We start from the raw sequence: 16363 nt of genomic DNA on the forward strand, positions 1-16363 counted from the left end.
TTACTATACAATACTAACCCTACAGTACCAAGAGGTCCGATACTATACAATACTAACCCTACAGTACCAAGATGTCCGTTACTATACAATACTAACCCTACAGTACCAAGAGGTCCGATACTATACAATACTAACCCTACAGTACCAAGAGGTCCGATACTATACAATACTAACCCTACAGTACCAAGAGGTCCGTTACTATACAATACTAACCCTACAGTACCAAGAGGTCCGTTACTATACAATACTAACCCTACAGTACCAAGAGGTCCGTTACTATACAATACTAACCCTACAATACCAAGAGGTCCGTTACTATACAATACTAACCCTACAGTACCAAGAGGTCCGATACTATACAATACTAACCCTACAGTACCAAGAGGTCCGATACTATCCAATACTAACCCTACAGTACCAAGAGGTCCGTTACTATCCAATACTAACCCTACAGTACCAAGAGGTCCGTTACTATCCAATACTAACCCTACAGTACCAAGAGGTCCGTTACTATCCAATACTAACCCTACAGTACCAAGAGGTCCGTTACTATCCAATACTAACCCTACAGTACCAAGAGGTCCGTTACTATCCAATACTAACCCTACAGTACCAAGAGGTCCGATACTATACAATACTAACCCTACAGTACCAAGAGATCAGAGGTCCGTTACTATACAATACTAACCCTACAGTACCAAGAGGTCCGATACTATACAATACTAACCCTACAGCACCAAGAGACAGAGGTTCCTAGTGGACCAGGGATACAGCTTCAAGGTTACTATCCAATACTAACCCTACAGTACCAAGAGGTCCATTACTATACAATACTAACCCTACAGTACCAAGAGGTCCGTTACTATACAATACTAACCCTACAGTACCAAGAGGTCCGTTACTATACAATACTAACCCTACAGTACCAAGAGGTCCGTTACTATACAATACTAACCCTACAGCACCAAGAGACCAGAGGTCCGTTACTATACAATACTAACCCTACAGTACCAAGAGGTCCGTTACTATACAATACTAACCCTACAGTACCAAGAGGTCCGATACTATACAATACTAACCCTACAGTACCAAGAGGTCCGATACTATACAATACTAACCCTACAGTACCAAGAGGTCCGATACTATACAATACTAACCCTACAGTACCAAGAGACAGAGGTTCCTAGTGGACCAGGGATACAGCTTCAAGGTTACTATCCAATACTAACCCTACAGTACCAAGAGGTCCGATACTATACAATACTAACCCTACAGTAGCAAGAGACAGAGGTTCCTAGTGGACCAGGGATACAGCTTCAAGGTTACTATCCAATACTAACCCTACAGTACCAAGAGGTCCGTTACTATACAATACTAACCCTACAGTACCAAGAGGTCCGATACTATACAATACTAACCCTACAGTACCAAGATGTCCGTTACTATACAATACTAACCCTACAGTACCAAGAGGTCCGATACTATACAATACTAACCCTACAGTACCAAGAGGTCCGATACTATACAATACTAACCCTACAGTACCAAGAGGTCCGATACTATACAAAACTAACCCTACAGTACCAAGAGGTCCGATACTATACAATACTAACCCTACAGTACCAAGAGGTCCGTTACTATACAATACTAACCCTACAGTACCAAGAGGTCCGATACTATACAATACTAACCCTACAGTACCAAGAGGTCCGATACTATACAATACTAACCCTACAGTACCAAGAGGTCCGTTACTATACAATACTAACCCTACAGTACCAAGAGGTCCGTTACTATACAATACTAACCCTACAGTACCAAGAGGTCCGTTACTATACAATACTAACCCTACAGCACCAAGAGACCAGAGGTCCATTACTATACAATACTAACCCTACAGCACCAAGAGGTCCGTTACTATACAATACTAACCCTACAGTACCAAGAGGTCCGATACTATACAATACTAACCCTACAACCCTAAGTTCAATGTCAGCGCCATCTAATTCGCATAATTAAAAAAAAATCCCCATTAAAAATCTGTCAGATGGAGATATATTTATCCCTGTTATAAATCTGTCAGTTTCAGATGGAGATATATTTATCCCTGTTATAAATCTGTCAGTTTCAGATGGAGATATATTTATCCCTGTTATAAATCTGTCAGATGGAGATATATTTATCCCTGTTATAAATCTGTCAGTTTCAGATATATTTATCCCTGTTATAAATCTGTCAGTTTCAGATATATTTATCCCTGTTATAAATCTGTCAGATGGAGATATATTTATCCCTGTTATAAATCTGTCAGTTTCAGATATATTTATCCCTGTTATAAATCTGTCAGTTTCAGATATATTTATCCCTGTTATAAATCTGTCAGTTTCAGATATATTTATCCCTGTTATAAATCTGTCAGATGGAGATATATTTATCCCTGTTATAAATCTGTCAGATGGAGATATATTTATCCCTGTTATTAATCTGTCAGTTTCAGATATATTTATCCCTGTTATAAATCTGTCAGTTTCAGATGGAGATATATTTATCCCTGTTATGAATCTGTCAGTTTCAGATATATTTATCCCTGTTATTAATCTGTCAGTTTCAGATATATTTATCCCTGTTATGAATCTGTCAGTTTCAGATATATTTATCCCTGTTATTAATCTGTCAGTTTCAGATGGAGATATATTTATCCCTGTTATAAATCTGTCAGTTTCAGATATATTTATCCCTGTTATAAATCTGTCAGTTTCAGATATATTTATCCCTGTTATAAATCTGTCAGTTTCAGATATATTTATCCCTGTTATAAATCTGTCAGTTTCAGATATATTTATCCCTGTTATTAATCTGTCAGATGGAGATATATTTATCCCTGTTATTAATCTGTCAGATGGAGATATATTTATCCCTGTTATAAATCTGTCAGTTTCAGATATATTTATCCCTGTTATTAATCTGTCAGTTTCAGATGGAGATATATTTATCCCTGTTATAAATCTGTCAGTTTCAGATATATTTATCCCTGTTATTAATCTGTCAGTTTCAGATGGAGATATATTTATCCCTGTTATTAATCTGTCAGTTTCAGATATATTTATCCCTGTTATTAATCTGTCAGTTTCAGATGGAGATATATTTATCCCTGTTATTAATCTGCCAGTTTCAGATGGAGATATATTTATCCCTGTTATTAATCTGTCAGTTTCAGATGGAGATATATTTATTCCTGTTATTAATCTGTCAGTTTCAGATATATTTATTCCTGTTATTAATCTGTCAGTTTCAGATATATTTATCCCTGTTATAAATCTGTCAGTTTCAGATGGAGATATATTTATCCCTGTTATAAATCTGTCAGATGGAGATATATTTATCCCTGTTATAAATCTGTCAGATGGAGATATATTTATCCCTGTTATAAATCTGTCAGTTTCAGATATATTTATCCCTGTTATAAATCTGTCAGTTTCAGATATATTTATCCCTGTTATAAATCTGTCAGTTTCAGATATATTTATCCCTGTTATAAATCTGTCAGTTTCAGATGGAGATATATTTATCCCTGTTATAAATCTGTCAGATGGAGATATATTTATCCCTGTTATAAATCTGTCAGATGGAGATATATTTATCCCTGTTATAAATCTGCCAGTTTCAGATGGAGATATATTTATCCCTGTTATTAATCTGTCAGTTTCAGATATATTTATTCCTGTTATTAATCTGTCAGTTTCAGATATATTTATTCCTGTTATTAATCTGTCAGTTTCAGATATATTTATCCCTGTTATTAATCTGTCAGTTTCAGATATATTTATCCCTGTTATAAATCTGTCAGTTTCAGATATATTTATCCCTGTTATAAATCTGTCAGTTTCAGATGTATTTATCCCTGTTATTAATCTGTCAGTTTCAGATGGAGATATATTTATCCCTGTTATAAATCTGTCAGTTTCAGATATATTTATCCCTGTTATTAATCTGTCAGTTTCAGATATATTTATCCCTGTTATAAATCTGTCAGTTTCAGATATATTTATCCCTGTTATTAATCTGTCAGTTTCAGATGGAGATATATTTATCCCTGTTATAAATCTGTCAGTTTCAGATATATTTATCCCTGTTATTAATCTGTCAGTTTCAGATATATTTATCCCTGTTATTAATCTGTCAGTTTCAGATATATTTATCCCTGTTATTAATCTGTCAGTTTCAGATGGAGATATATTTATCCCTGTTATTAATCTGTCAGTTTCAGATGGAGATATATTTATCCCTGTTATTAATCTGTCAGTTTCAGATGGAGATATATTTATCCCTGTTATTAATCTGTCAGTTTCAGATGGAGATATATTTATCCCTGTTATAAATCTGTCAGTTTCAGATATATTTATCCCTGTTACAAATCTGTCAGTTTCAGATATATTTATCCCTGTTATAAATCTGTCAGTTTGGGATAGAGGTCTTGCTCTCCCTTCCATATTCTCTGCCCCCCACCCCTCCCCCTTCTCACACAAACCTGCTCTCTGTCCTGATCACATGTAAATGGCAGATACTGAATGACCTGTGGAGCTCTGAGGTTCCGGAACATTGGAGCTCTGAGGTTCCGGAACATTGGAGCTCTGAGGTTCCGGGAACATTGGAGCTCTGAGGTTCCGGGAACATTGGAGCTCTGAGGTTCCGGGAACATTGGAGCTCTGAGGTTCCGGGAACATTGGAGCTCTGAGGTTCGGGAACATTGGAGCTCTGAGGTTCCGGGAACATTGGAGCTCTGAGGTTCGGGAACATTGGAGCTCTGAGGTTCCGGGAACATTGGAGCTCTGAGGTTCCGGGAACATTGGAGCTTTGAGGTTCCGGGAACATTGGAGCTCTGAGGTTCCGGAACATTGGAGCTCTGAGGTTCCGGAACATTGGAGCTCTGAGGTTCCCGGAACATTGGAGCTCTGAGGTTCCCGGAACATTGGAGCTCTGAGGTTCCCGGAACATTGGAGCTCTGAGGTTCCGGGAACATTGGAGCTCTGAGGTTCCGGGAACATTGGAGCTCTGAGGTTCCGGGAACATTGGAGCTCTGAGGTTCCGGGAACATTGGAGCTCTGAGGTTCCGGGAACATTGGAGCTCTGAGGTTCCGGGAACATTGGAGCTCTGAGGTTCCGGGAACATTGGAGCTCTGAGGTTCCGGAACATACTTTCAAGAAAAAAGTATTTTTAGTTTGACCTGATCACAGAGTTGGGGGAAGAGTGCTCTAGTTTGCTCCGGCTCAAATTAAGCACTGATCTAATCTATGTCCTTCCCCCTCTCTCTCTCCTCCTCCTCCTCCCTAATCTCCTCCTCTCCACCAGGTCATCACTAAAATGGCGGGGATGGAGGAGGATAATCTGATGTTCTCCTCCAGAGAGGAGCAGTATCAGCTGCTCCAGAAGGTTCTGGCGGCTACAGACCTCGACGCAGAGGAGGAAGTGGTCATCGGAGAGAATGGACGGCCAATGGTATGTATACACACCTCTTATCAATCAATCAATCTATCAATCAATGAAATGTGGACATCCGTTCTGGTTTGACTTCTGTCTGTCCAGCATGGGAAACGCATCTGGTCTGTCAAGTTCTGAAGTCAGGCATTTAAAACCTTATAAACTCTCTTTCCCCTCTCTCCTCCAGTTCTATATTCTAACCTCTCTCTCTCCAGTTCTATATTCTATCCTCTCCCTCTCCAGTTCTATATTCTAACCTCTCTCTCCAGTTCTATATTCTAACCTCTCTCTCTCCAGTTCTATATTCTAACCTCTCCCTCTCCAGTTCTATATTCTAACCTCTCTCTCCAGTTCTATATTCTAAACTCTCTCTCCTCCAGTTCTATATTCTAACCTCTCTCTCTCTCCAGTTCTATATTCTAACCTCTCTCTCTCTCCTCCAGTTCTATATTCTAACCTCTCTCTCTCTCTCTCTCTCTCTCTCTCCAGTTCTATATTCTAACCTCTCTCTCTCTCCAGTTCTATATTCTAACCTCTCTCTCTCTCCTCCAGTTCTATATTCTAACCTCTCTATCCAGTTCTATATTCTAACCTATCTCTCTCCCCCTCCAGTTCTATATTCTAACCTCTCTCTCCAGTTCTATATTCTAACCTCTCTCTCCCCCTCCAGTTCTATATTCTAACCTCTCTCTCCCCCTCCAGTTCTATATTCTAACCTCTCTCTCCTCCAGTTCTATATTCTAACCTCTCTCTCTCCCCTCCAGTTCTATATTCTAACCTCTCTCTCTCTCTCCTCCAGTTCTATATTCTAACTCTCTCTCTCTCTCTCTCTCTCTCTCTCTCTCTCTCTCTCTCTCTCTCTCTCTCTCTCTCTCTCTCTCTCTCTCTCTCTCCAGTTCTATATTCTAACCTCTCTCTCTCTCTCCAGTTCTATATTCTAACCTCTCTCTCCAGTTCTATATTCTAACCTCTCTCTCTCCTCCAGTTCTATATTCTAACCTCTCTCTCTCCCTCCAGTTCTATATTCTAACCTCTCTCTCTCCTCCAGTTCTATATTCTAACGTCTCTCTCTCCAGTTCTATATTCTAACCTCTCCCTCTCCAGTTCTATATTCTAACCTCTCTCTCCAGTTCTATATTCTAACCTCTCTCTCTCCAGTTCTATATTCTAACCTCTCCCTCTCCAGTTCTATATTCTAACCTCTCCCTCTCCAGTTCTATATTCTAACCTCTCTCTCCAGTTCTATATTCTAAACTCTCTCTCCTCCAGTTCTATATTCTAACCTCTCTCTCTCTCCAGTTCTATATTCTAACCTCTCTCTCTCTCCTCCAGTTCTATATTCTAACCTCTCTCTCTCTCTCTCTCTCTCTCTCTCTCCAGTTCTATATTCTAACCTCTCTCTCTCTCCAGTTCTATATTCTAACCTCTCTCTCTCCCCTCCAGTTCTATATTCTAACCTCTCTCTCCTCCAGTTCTATATACTAAACTCTCTCTCCCCCTCCAGTTCTATATTCTAACCTCTCTCTCCAGTTCTATATTCTAACCTCTCTCTCTCTCCTCCAGTTCTATATTCTAACCTCTCTCTCCAGTTCTATATTCTAACCTCTCTCTCTCCCCCTCCAGTTCTATATTCTAACCTCTCTCTCCAGTTCTATATTCTAACCTCTCTCTCCCCTCCAGTTCTATATTCTAACCTCTCTCTCCCCCTCCAGTTCTATATTCTAACCTCTCTCTCCTCCAGTTCTATATTCTAACCTCTCTCTCTCCCTCCAGTTCTATATTCTAACCTCTCTCTCTCTCTCCTCCAGTTCTATATTCTAACCTCTCTCTCTCTCTCTCTCTCTCTCTCTCTCTCTCTCTCTCTCTCCAGTTCTATATTCTAACCTCTCTCTCCCCTCCAGTTCTATATTCTAACCTCTCTCTCTCTCCAGTTCTATATTCTAACCTCTCTCTCTCTCCTCCAGTTCTATATTCTAACCTCTCTCTCTCTCTCTCTCTCTCTCCAGTTCTATATTCTAACCTCTCTCTCTCTCCAGTTCTATATTCTAACCTCTCTCTCCTCCAGTTCTATATTCTAAACTCTCTCTCCCCCTCCAGTTCTATATTCTAACCTCTCTCTCCAGTTCTATATTCTAACCCTCTCTCTCTCCTCCAGTTCTATATTCTAACCTCTCTATCCAGTTCTATATTCTAACCTATCTCTCTCCCCCTCCAGTTCTATATTCTAACCTCTCTCTCCAGTTCTATATTCTAACCCTCTCTCCCCTCCAGTTCTATATTCTAACCTCTCTCTCCCCTCCAGTTCTATATTCTAACCTCTCTCTCCTCCAGTTCTATATTCTAACCTCTCTCTCTCCCCTCCAGTTCTATATTCTAACCTCTCTCTCTCTCTCCTCCAGTTCTATATTCTAACCTCTCTCTCTCTCTCTCTCTCTCTCTCTCTCTCTCTCTCTCTCTCTCTCTCTCTCTCTCTCTCTCTCTCCAGTTCTATATTCTAACCTCTCTCTCTCTCTCCAGTTCTATATTCTAACCTCTCTCTCCAGTTCTATATTCTAACCTCTCTCTCTCCTCCAGTTCTATATTCTAACCTCTCTCTCTCCCTCCAGTTCTATATTCTAACCTCTCTCTCTCCTCCAGTTCTATATTCTAACGTCTCTCTCTCCAGTTCTATATTCTAACCTCTCCCTCTCCAGTTCTATATTCTAACCTCTCTCTCCAGTTCTATATTCTAACCTCTCTCTCTCCAGTTCTATATTCTAACCTCTCCCTCTCCAGTTCTATATTCTAACCTCTCCCTCTCCAGTTCTATATTCTAACCTCTCTCTCCAGTTCTATATTCTAAACTCTCTCTCCTCCAGTTCTATATTCTAACCTCTCTCTCTCTCCAGTTCTATATTCTAACCTCTCTCTCTCTCCTCCAGTTCTATATTCTAACCTCTCTCTCTCTCTCTCTCTCTCCAGTTCTATATTCTAACCTCTCTCTCTCTCTCTCTCTCCAGTTCTATATTCTAACCTCTCTCTCTCTCCAGTTCTATATTCTAACCTCTCTCTCCTCCAGTTCTATATACTAAACTCTCTCTCCCCCTCCAGTTCTATATTCTAACCTCTCTCTCCAGTTCTATATTCTAACCTCTCTCTCTCCTCCAGTTCTATATTCTAACCTCTCTCTCCAGTTCTATATTCTAACCTCTCTCTCTCCCCCTCCAGTTCTATATTCTAACCTCTCTCTCCAGTTCTATATTCTAACCTCTCTCTCCCCCTCCAGTTCTATATTCTAACCTCTCTCTCCCCCTCCAGTTCTATATTCTAACCTCTCTCTCCTCCAGTTCTATATTCTAACCTCTCTCTCCCCTCCAGTTCTATATTCTAACCTCTCTCTCTCTCTCCTCCAGTTCTATATTCTAACCTCTCTCTCTCTCTCTCTCTCTCTCCAGTTCTATATTCTAACCTCTCTCTCTCTCCAGTTCTATATTCTAACCTCTCTCTCTCTCCAGTTCATATATTCTAACCTCTCTCTCTCCCCTCCAGTTCTATATTCTAACCTCTCTCTCTCCCCTCCAGTTCTATATTCTAACCTCTCTCTCCCCCTCCAGTTCTATATTCTAAACTCTCTCTCTCCTCCAGTTCTATATTCTAAACTCTCTCTCCTCCAGTTCTATATTCTAAACTCTCTCTCTCTCTCTCTCTCCAGTTCTATATTCTAACCTCTCTCTCCTCCAGTTCTATATTCTAACCTCTCTTTCTCTCCTCCAGTTCTATATTCTAACCTCTCTCTCACCCCCTCCAGTTCTATATTCTAACCTCTCTCTCCTCCAGTTCTATATACTAAACTCTCTCTCCCCCTCCAGTTCTATATTCTAACCTCTCTCTCCCCCTCCAGTTCTATATTCTAACCTCTCTCTCCTCCAGTTCTATATTCTAACCTCTCTCTCTCCCCTCCAGTTCTATATTCTAACCTCTCTCTCTCTCTCCTCCAGTTCTATATTCTAACCTCTCTCTCTCTCTCTCTCTCTCTCTCTCTCTCTCTCTCTCTCTCTCTCTCTCTCTCTCTCTCTCTCTCCAGTTCTATATTCTAACCTCTCTCTCTCTCTCCAGTTCTATATTCTAACCTCTCTCTCCAGTTCTATATTCTAACCTCTCTCTCTCCCCTCCAGTTCTATATTCTAACCTCTCTCTCTCCCCTCCAGTTCTATATTCTAACCTCTCTCTCTCCTCCAGTTCTATATTCTAACGTCTCTCTCTCCAGTTCTATATTCTAACCTCTCCCTCTCCAGTTCTATATTCTAACCTCTCTCTCCAGTTCTATATTCTAACCTCTCTCTCTCCAGTTCTATATTCTAACCTCTCCTCTCCAGTTCTATATTCTAACCTCTCCTCTCCAGTTCTATATTCTAACCTCTCTCTCCAGTTCTATATTCTAAACTCTCTCTCCTCCAGTTCTATATTCTAACCTCTCTCTCTCTCCAGTTCTATATTCTAACCTCTCTCTCTCTCCTCCAGTTCTATATTCTAACCTCTCTCTCTCTCTCTCTCTCTCTCTCTCTCCAGTTCTATATTCTAACCTCTCTCTCTCTCCAGTTCTATATTCTAACCTCTCTCTCTCCCCTCCAGTTCTATATTCTAACCTCTCTCTCCTCCAGTTCTATATACTAAACTCTCTCTCCCCCTCCAGTTCTATATTCTAACCTCTCTCTCCAGTTCTATATTCTAACCTCTCTCTCTCTCCTCCAGTTCTATATTCTAACCTCTCTCTCCAGTTCTATATTCTAACCTCTCTCTCTCCCCTCCAGTTCTATATTCTAACCTCTCTCTCCAGTTCTATATTCTAACCTCTCTCTCCCCCTCCAGTTCTATATTCTAACCTCTCTCTCCCCCTCCAGTTCTATATTCTAACCTCTCTCTCCTCCAGTTCTATATTCTAACCTCTCTCTCTCCCCTCCAGTTCTATATTCTAACCTCTCTCTCTCTCTCCTCCAGTTCTATATTCTAACCTCTCTCTCTCTCTCTCTCTCTCTCTCTCTCTCTCTCTCTCTCTCTCTCCAGTTCTATATTCTAACCTCTCTCTCTCCCCTCCAGTTCTATATTCTAACCTCTCTCTCTCTCCAGTTCTATATTCTAACCTCTCTCTCTCTCCTCCAGTTCTATATTCTAACCTCTCTCTCTCTCTCTCTCTCTCTCCAGTTCTATATTCTAACCTCTCTCTCTCTCCAGTTCTATATTCTAACCTCTCTCTCCTCCAGTTCTATATACTAAACTCTCTCTCCCCCTCCAGTTCTATATTCTAACCTCTCTCTCCAGTTCTATATTCTAACCTCTCTCTCTCTCCTCCAGTTCTATATTCTAACCTCTCTATCCAGTTCTATATTCTAACCTATCTCTCTCCCCCTCCAGTTCTATATTCTAACCTCTCTCTCCAGTTCTATATTCTAACCTCTCTCTCCCCCTCCAGTTCTATATTCTAACCTCTCTCTCCCCCTCCAGTTCTATATTCTAACCTCTCTCTCCTCCAGTTCTATATTCTAACCTCTCTCTCCCCTCCAGTTCTATATTCTAACCTCTCTCTCTCTCCTCCAGTTCTATATTCTAACCTCTCTCTCTCTCTCTCTCTCTCTCTCTCTCTCTCTCTCTCTCTCTCTCTCTCTCTCTCTCTCTCCAGTTCTATATTCTAACCTCTCTCTCTCTCTCCAGTTCTATATTCTAACCTCTCTCTCCAGTTCTATATTCTAACCTCTCTCTCTCCCCTCCAGTTCTATATTCTAACCTCTCTCTCTCCCTCCAGTTCTATATTCTAACCTCTCTCTCTCCTCCAGTTCTATATTCTAACGTCTCTCTCCAGTTCTATATTCTAACCTCTCCCTCTCCAGTTCTATATTCTAACCCTCTCCAGTTCTATATTCTAACTCTCTCTCTCCAGTTCTATATTCTAACCTCTCCCTCTCCAGTTCTATATTCTAACCTCTCCCTCTCCAGTTCTATATTCTAACTCTCTCTCTCAGTTCTATATTCTAAACTCTCTCTCTCTCCAGTTCTATATTCTAACCTCTCTCTCTCCAGTTCTATATTCTAACCTCTCTCTCTCTCCTCCAGTTCTATATTCTAACCTCTCTCTCTCTCCAGTTCTATTCTCTCTCTCTCTCCAGTTCTATATTCTAACTAACCTCTCTCTCTCTCCAGTTCTATATTCTAACCTCTCTCTCTCCTCCAGTTCTATATTCTAACCTCTCTCTCCAGTTCTATATACTAAACTCTCTCTCCCCCTCCAGTTCTATATTCTAACCTCTCTCCAGTTCTATATTCTAACCTCTCTCTCTCTCCTCCAGTTCTATATTCTAACCTCTCTCTCCAGTTCTATATTCTAACCTCTCTCTCTCCCCTCCAGTTCTATATTCTAACCTCTCTCTCCAGTTCTATATTCTAACCTCTCTCCCCCTCCAGTTCTATATTCTAACTCTCTCTCCCCTCCAGTTCTATATTCTAACCTCTCTCTCCTCCAGTTCTATATTCTAACCTCTCTCTCTCCCCTCCAGTTCTATATTCTAACCTCTCTCTCTCTCTCCTCCAGTTCTATATTCTAACCTCTCTCTCTCTCTCTCTCTCTCCAGTTCTATATTCTAAACCTCTCTCTCCCTCCAGTTCTATATTCTAACCTCTCTCTCTCTCCAGTTCATATATTCTAACCTCTCTCCTCCAGTTCTATATTCTAACCTCTCTCTCTCCCCTCCAGTTCTATATTCTAACTCTCTCTCTCTCCTCCAGTTCTATATTCTAACTCTCTCTCCTCCAGTTCTCTAAACTCTCTCTCCTCCAGTTCTATATTCTAACTCTCTCTCTCTCTCTCTCAGTTCTATATTCTCTCTCTCCTCCAGTTCTATATTCTAACCTCTCTTTCTCTCCTCCAGTTCTATATTCTAACCTCTCTCTCTCCCTCCAGTTCTATATTCTAACCTCTCTCTCCTCCAGTTCTATATACTCTCTCCCCCTCCAGTTCTATATTCTAACCTCTCTCTCCCCCTCCAGTTCTATATTCTAACCTCTCTCTCCTCCAGTTCTATATTCTAACCTCTCTCTCTCCTCTCCAGTTCTATATTCTAACCTCTCTCTCTCTCTCCTCCAGTTCTATATTCTAACCTCTCTCTCTCTCTCTCTCTCTCTCTCTCTCTCTCTCTCTCTCTCTCTCTCTCCTCCAGTTCTATATTCTAACCTCTCTCTCTCTCTCAGTTCTATATTCTAACCTCTCTCTCCAGTTCTATATTCTAACTCTCTCTCTCCTCCAGTTCTATATTCTAACCTCTCTCTCTCCCCTCCAGTTCTATATTCTAACCTCTCTCTCTCCTCCAGTTCTATATTCTAACGTCTCTCTCTCCAGTTCTATATTCTAACCTCTCCTCTCAGTTCTATATTCTAACCTCTCTCTCCAGTTCTATATTCTAACCTCTCTCTCTCCAGTTCTATATTCTAACCTCTCCTCTCCAGTTCTATATTCTAACCTCTCCCTCTCCAGTTCTATATTCTAACCTCTCTCTCCAGTTCTATATTCTAAACTCTCTCTCCTCCAGTTCTATATTCTAACCTCTCTCTCTCTCCAGTTCTATATTCTAACCTCTCTCTCTCTCCTCCAGTTCTATATTCTAACCTCTCTCTCTCTCTCTCTCTCTCTCTCTCTCCAGTTCTATATTCTAACCTCTCTCTCTCTCCAGTTCTATATTCTAACCTCTCTCTCTCCCCTCCAGTTCTATATTCTAACCTCTCTCTCCTCCAGTTCTATATACTAAACTCTCTCTCCCCCTCCAGTTCTATATTCTAACCTCTCTCTCCAGTTCTATATTCTAACTCTCTCTCTCTCCTCCAGTTCTATATTCTAACCTCTCTCTCCAGTTCTATATTCTAACCTCTCTCTCTCCCCCTCCAGTTCTATATTCTAACCTCTCTCTCCAGTTCTATATTCTAACCTCTCTCTCCCCCTCCAGTTCTATATTCTAACCTCTCTCTCCCCCTCCAGTTCTATATTCTAACCTCTCTCTCCTCCAGTTCTATATTCTAACCTCTCTCTCTCCCCTCCAGTTCTATATTCTAACCTCTCTCTCTCTCTCCTCCAGTTCTATATTCTAACCTCTCTCCTCTCTCTCTCTCTCTCTCTCTCTCTCTCTCTCTCTCTCTCTCTCTCAGTTCTATATTCTAACCTCTCTCTCTCCCCTCCAGTTCTATATTCTAACCTCTCTCTCTCTCCAGTTCTATATTCTAACCTCTCTCTCTCTCCTCCAGTTCTATATTCTAACCTCTCTCTCTCTCTCTCTCTCTCTCCAGTTCTATATTCTAACCTCTCTCTCTCTCCAGTTCTATATTCTAACCTCTCTCTCCTCCAGTTCTATATACTAAACTCTCTCTCCCCCTCCAGTTCTATATTCTAACCTCTCTCTCCAGTTCTATATTCTAACCTCTCTCTCTCTCCTCCAGTTCTATATTCTAACCTCTCTATCCAGTTCTATATTCTAACCTATCTCTCTCCCCCTCCAGTTCTATATTCTAACCTCTCTCTCCAGTTCTATATTCTAACCTCTCTCTCCCCCTCCAGTTCTATATTCTAACCTCTCTCTCCCCCTCCAGTTCTATATTCTAACCTCTCTCTCCTCCAGTTCTATATTCTAACCTCTCTCTCTCCCCTCCAGTTCTATATTCTAACCTCTCTCTCTCTCTCCTCCAGTTCTATATTCTAACCTCTCTCTCTCTCTCTCTCTCTCTCTCTCTCTCTCTCTCTCTCTCTCTCTCTCTCTCTCTCTCTCTCCAGTTCTATATTCTAACCTCTCTCTCTCTCTCCAGTTCTATATTCTAACCTCTCTCTCCAGTTCTATATTCTAACCTCTCTCTCTCCCCTCCAGTTCTATATTCTAACCTCTCTCTCTCCCCTCCAGTTCTATATTCTAACCTCTCTCTCTCCTCCAGTTCTATATTCTAACGTCTCTCTCTCCAGTTCTATATTCTAACCTCTCCCTCTCCAGTTCTATATTCTAACCTCTCTCTCCAGTTCTATATTCTAACCTCTCTCTCTCCAGTTCTATATTCTAACCTCTCCCTCTCCAGTTCTATATTCTAACCTCTCCCTCTCCAGTTCTATATTCTAACCTCTCTCTCCAGTTCTATATTCTAAACTCTCTCTCCTCCAGTTCTATATTCTAACCTCTCTCTCTCTCCAGTTCTATATTCTAACCTCTCTCTCTCTCCTCCAGTTCTATATTCTAACCTCTCTCTCTCTCTCTCTCTCTCCAGTTCTATATTCTAACCTCTCTCTCTCTCCAGTTCTATATTCTAACCTCTCTCTCTCCCCTCCAGTTCTATATTCTAACCTCTCTCTCCTCCAGTTCTATATACTAAACTCTCTCTCCCCCTCCAGTTCTATATTCTAACCTCTCTCTCCAGTTCTATATTCTAACCTCTCTCTCTCTCCTCCAGTTCTATATTCTAACCTCTCTCTCCAGTTCTATATTCTAACCTCTCTCTCTCCCCCTCCAGTTCTATATTCTAACCTCTCTCTCCAGTTCTATATTCTAACCTCTCTCTCCCCCTCCAGTTCTATATTCTAACCTCTCTCTCCCCCTCCAGTTCTATATTCTAACCTCTCTCTCCTCCAGTTCTATATTCTAACCTCTCTCTCTCCCCTCCAGTTCTATATTCTAACCTCTCTCTCTCTCTCCTCCAGTTCTATATTCTAACCTCTCTCTCTCTCTCTCTCTCTCTCTCTCTCTCTCTCCAGTTCTATATTCTAACCTCTCTCTCTCTCCAGTTCTATATTCTAACCTCTCTCTCTCTCCAGTTCATATATTCTAACCTCTCTCTCTCCCCTCCAGTTCTATATTCTAACCTCTCTCTCTCCCCTCCAGTTCTATATTCTAACCTCTCTCTCCCCCTCCAGTTCTATATTCTAAACTCTCTCTCTCCTCCAGTTCTATATTCTAAACTCTCTCTCCTCCAGTTCTATATTCTAAACTCTCTCTCTCTCTCTCTCCAGTTCTATATTCTAACCTCTCTCTCCTCCAGTTCTATATTCTAACCTCTCTTTCTCTCCTCCAGTTCTATATTCTAACCTCTCTCTCACCCCCTCCAGTTCTATATTCTAACCTCTCTCTCCTCCAGTTCTATATACTAAACTCTCTCTCCCCCTCCAGTTCTATATTCTAACCCTCTCTCTCACCCCCCTCCAGTTCTATATTCTAACCTCTCTCTCCTCCAGTTCTATATACTAAACTCTCTCGCCCCCTCCAGTTCTATATTCTAACCTCTCTCTCCCCCTCCAGTTCTATATTCTAACCTCTCTCTCACCCCTCCAGTTCTATATTCTAACCTCTCTCTCCCCCTCCAGTTCTATATTCTAACCTCTCTCTCTCCCCCTCCAGTTCTATATTCTAACCTCTCTCTCCCCCTCCAGTTCTATATTCTAACCTCTCTCTCTCTCCTCCAGTTCTATATTCTAACCTCTCTCTCTCTCTCCAGTTCTATATTCTAAACTCTCTCTCCAGTTCTATATTCTAAACTCTCTCCAGTTCTATATTCTAACCTCTCTCTCTCCCCCTCCAGTTCTATATTCTAAACTCTCTCTCTCCTCCAGTTCTTTATTCTAAACTCTCTCTCTCTCCAGTTCTATATTCTAACCTCTCTCTCCTCCAGTTCTATATTCTAACCTCTCTCTCACCCCCTCCAGTTCTATATTCTAACCTCTCTCTCCTCCAGTTCTATATTCTAACCTCTCTCTCCTCCAGTTCTATATTCTAACCTCTCTCTCCCCCTCCAGTTCTATATTCTAACCTCTCTCTCTCCCCCTCCAGTTCTATATTCTAAACTCTCTCTCTCCTCCAGTTCTTTATTCTAAACTCTCACTCTCTCTCCAGTTCT

General features: G+C 41.0%; 1 protein-coding gene across 1 annotated transcript in view; it reads left to right on the forward strand.

Annotated features, from left to right (window-relative positions):
- The first annotated feature begins 1284 nt into the window (after positions 1–1284).
- Positions 1285–16363, forward strand: part of LOC135567288 (general transcription and DNA repair factor IIH helicase subunit XPB-like) — a 30043-nt gene continuing 14964 nt past the window's right edge. Inside the window, exons 1-2 of the mRNA XM_065014709.1 lie at positions 1285–1321; positions 5351–5497. Coding sequence (XP_064870781.1) covers positions 5363–5497 — 135 coding nt within the window. The 5' untranslated portion in view covers positions 1285–1321; positions 5351–5362. The remainder of the gene's footprint in view (positions 1322–5350; positions 5498–16363) is intronic.

The sequence above is a fragment of the Oncorhynchus nerka genome, unplaced genomic scaffold (assembly GCF_034236695.1).
Source record: "Oncorhynchus nerka isolate Pitt River unplaced genomic scaffold, Oner_Uvic_2.0 unplaced_scaffold_2212, whole genome shotgun sequence".
NCBI classification, from domain to species: Eukaryota; Metazoa; Chordata; class Actinopteri; order Salmoniformes; family Salmonidae; genus Oncorhynchus; species Oncorhynchus nerka.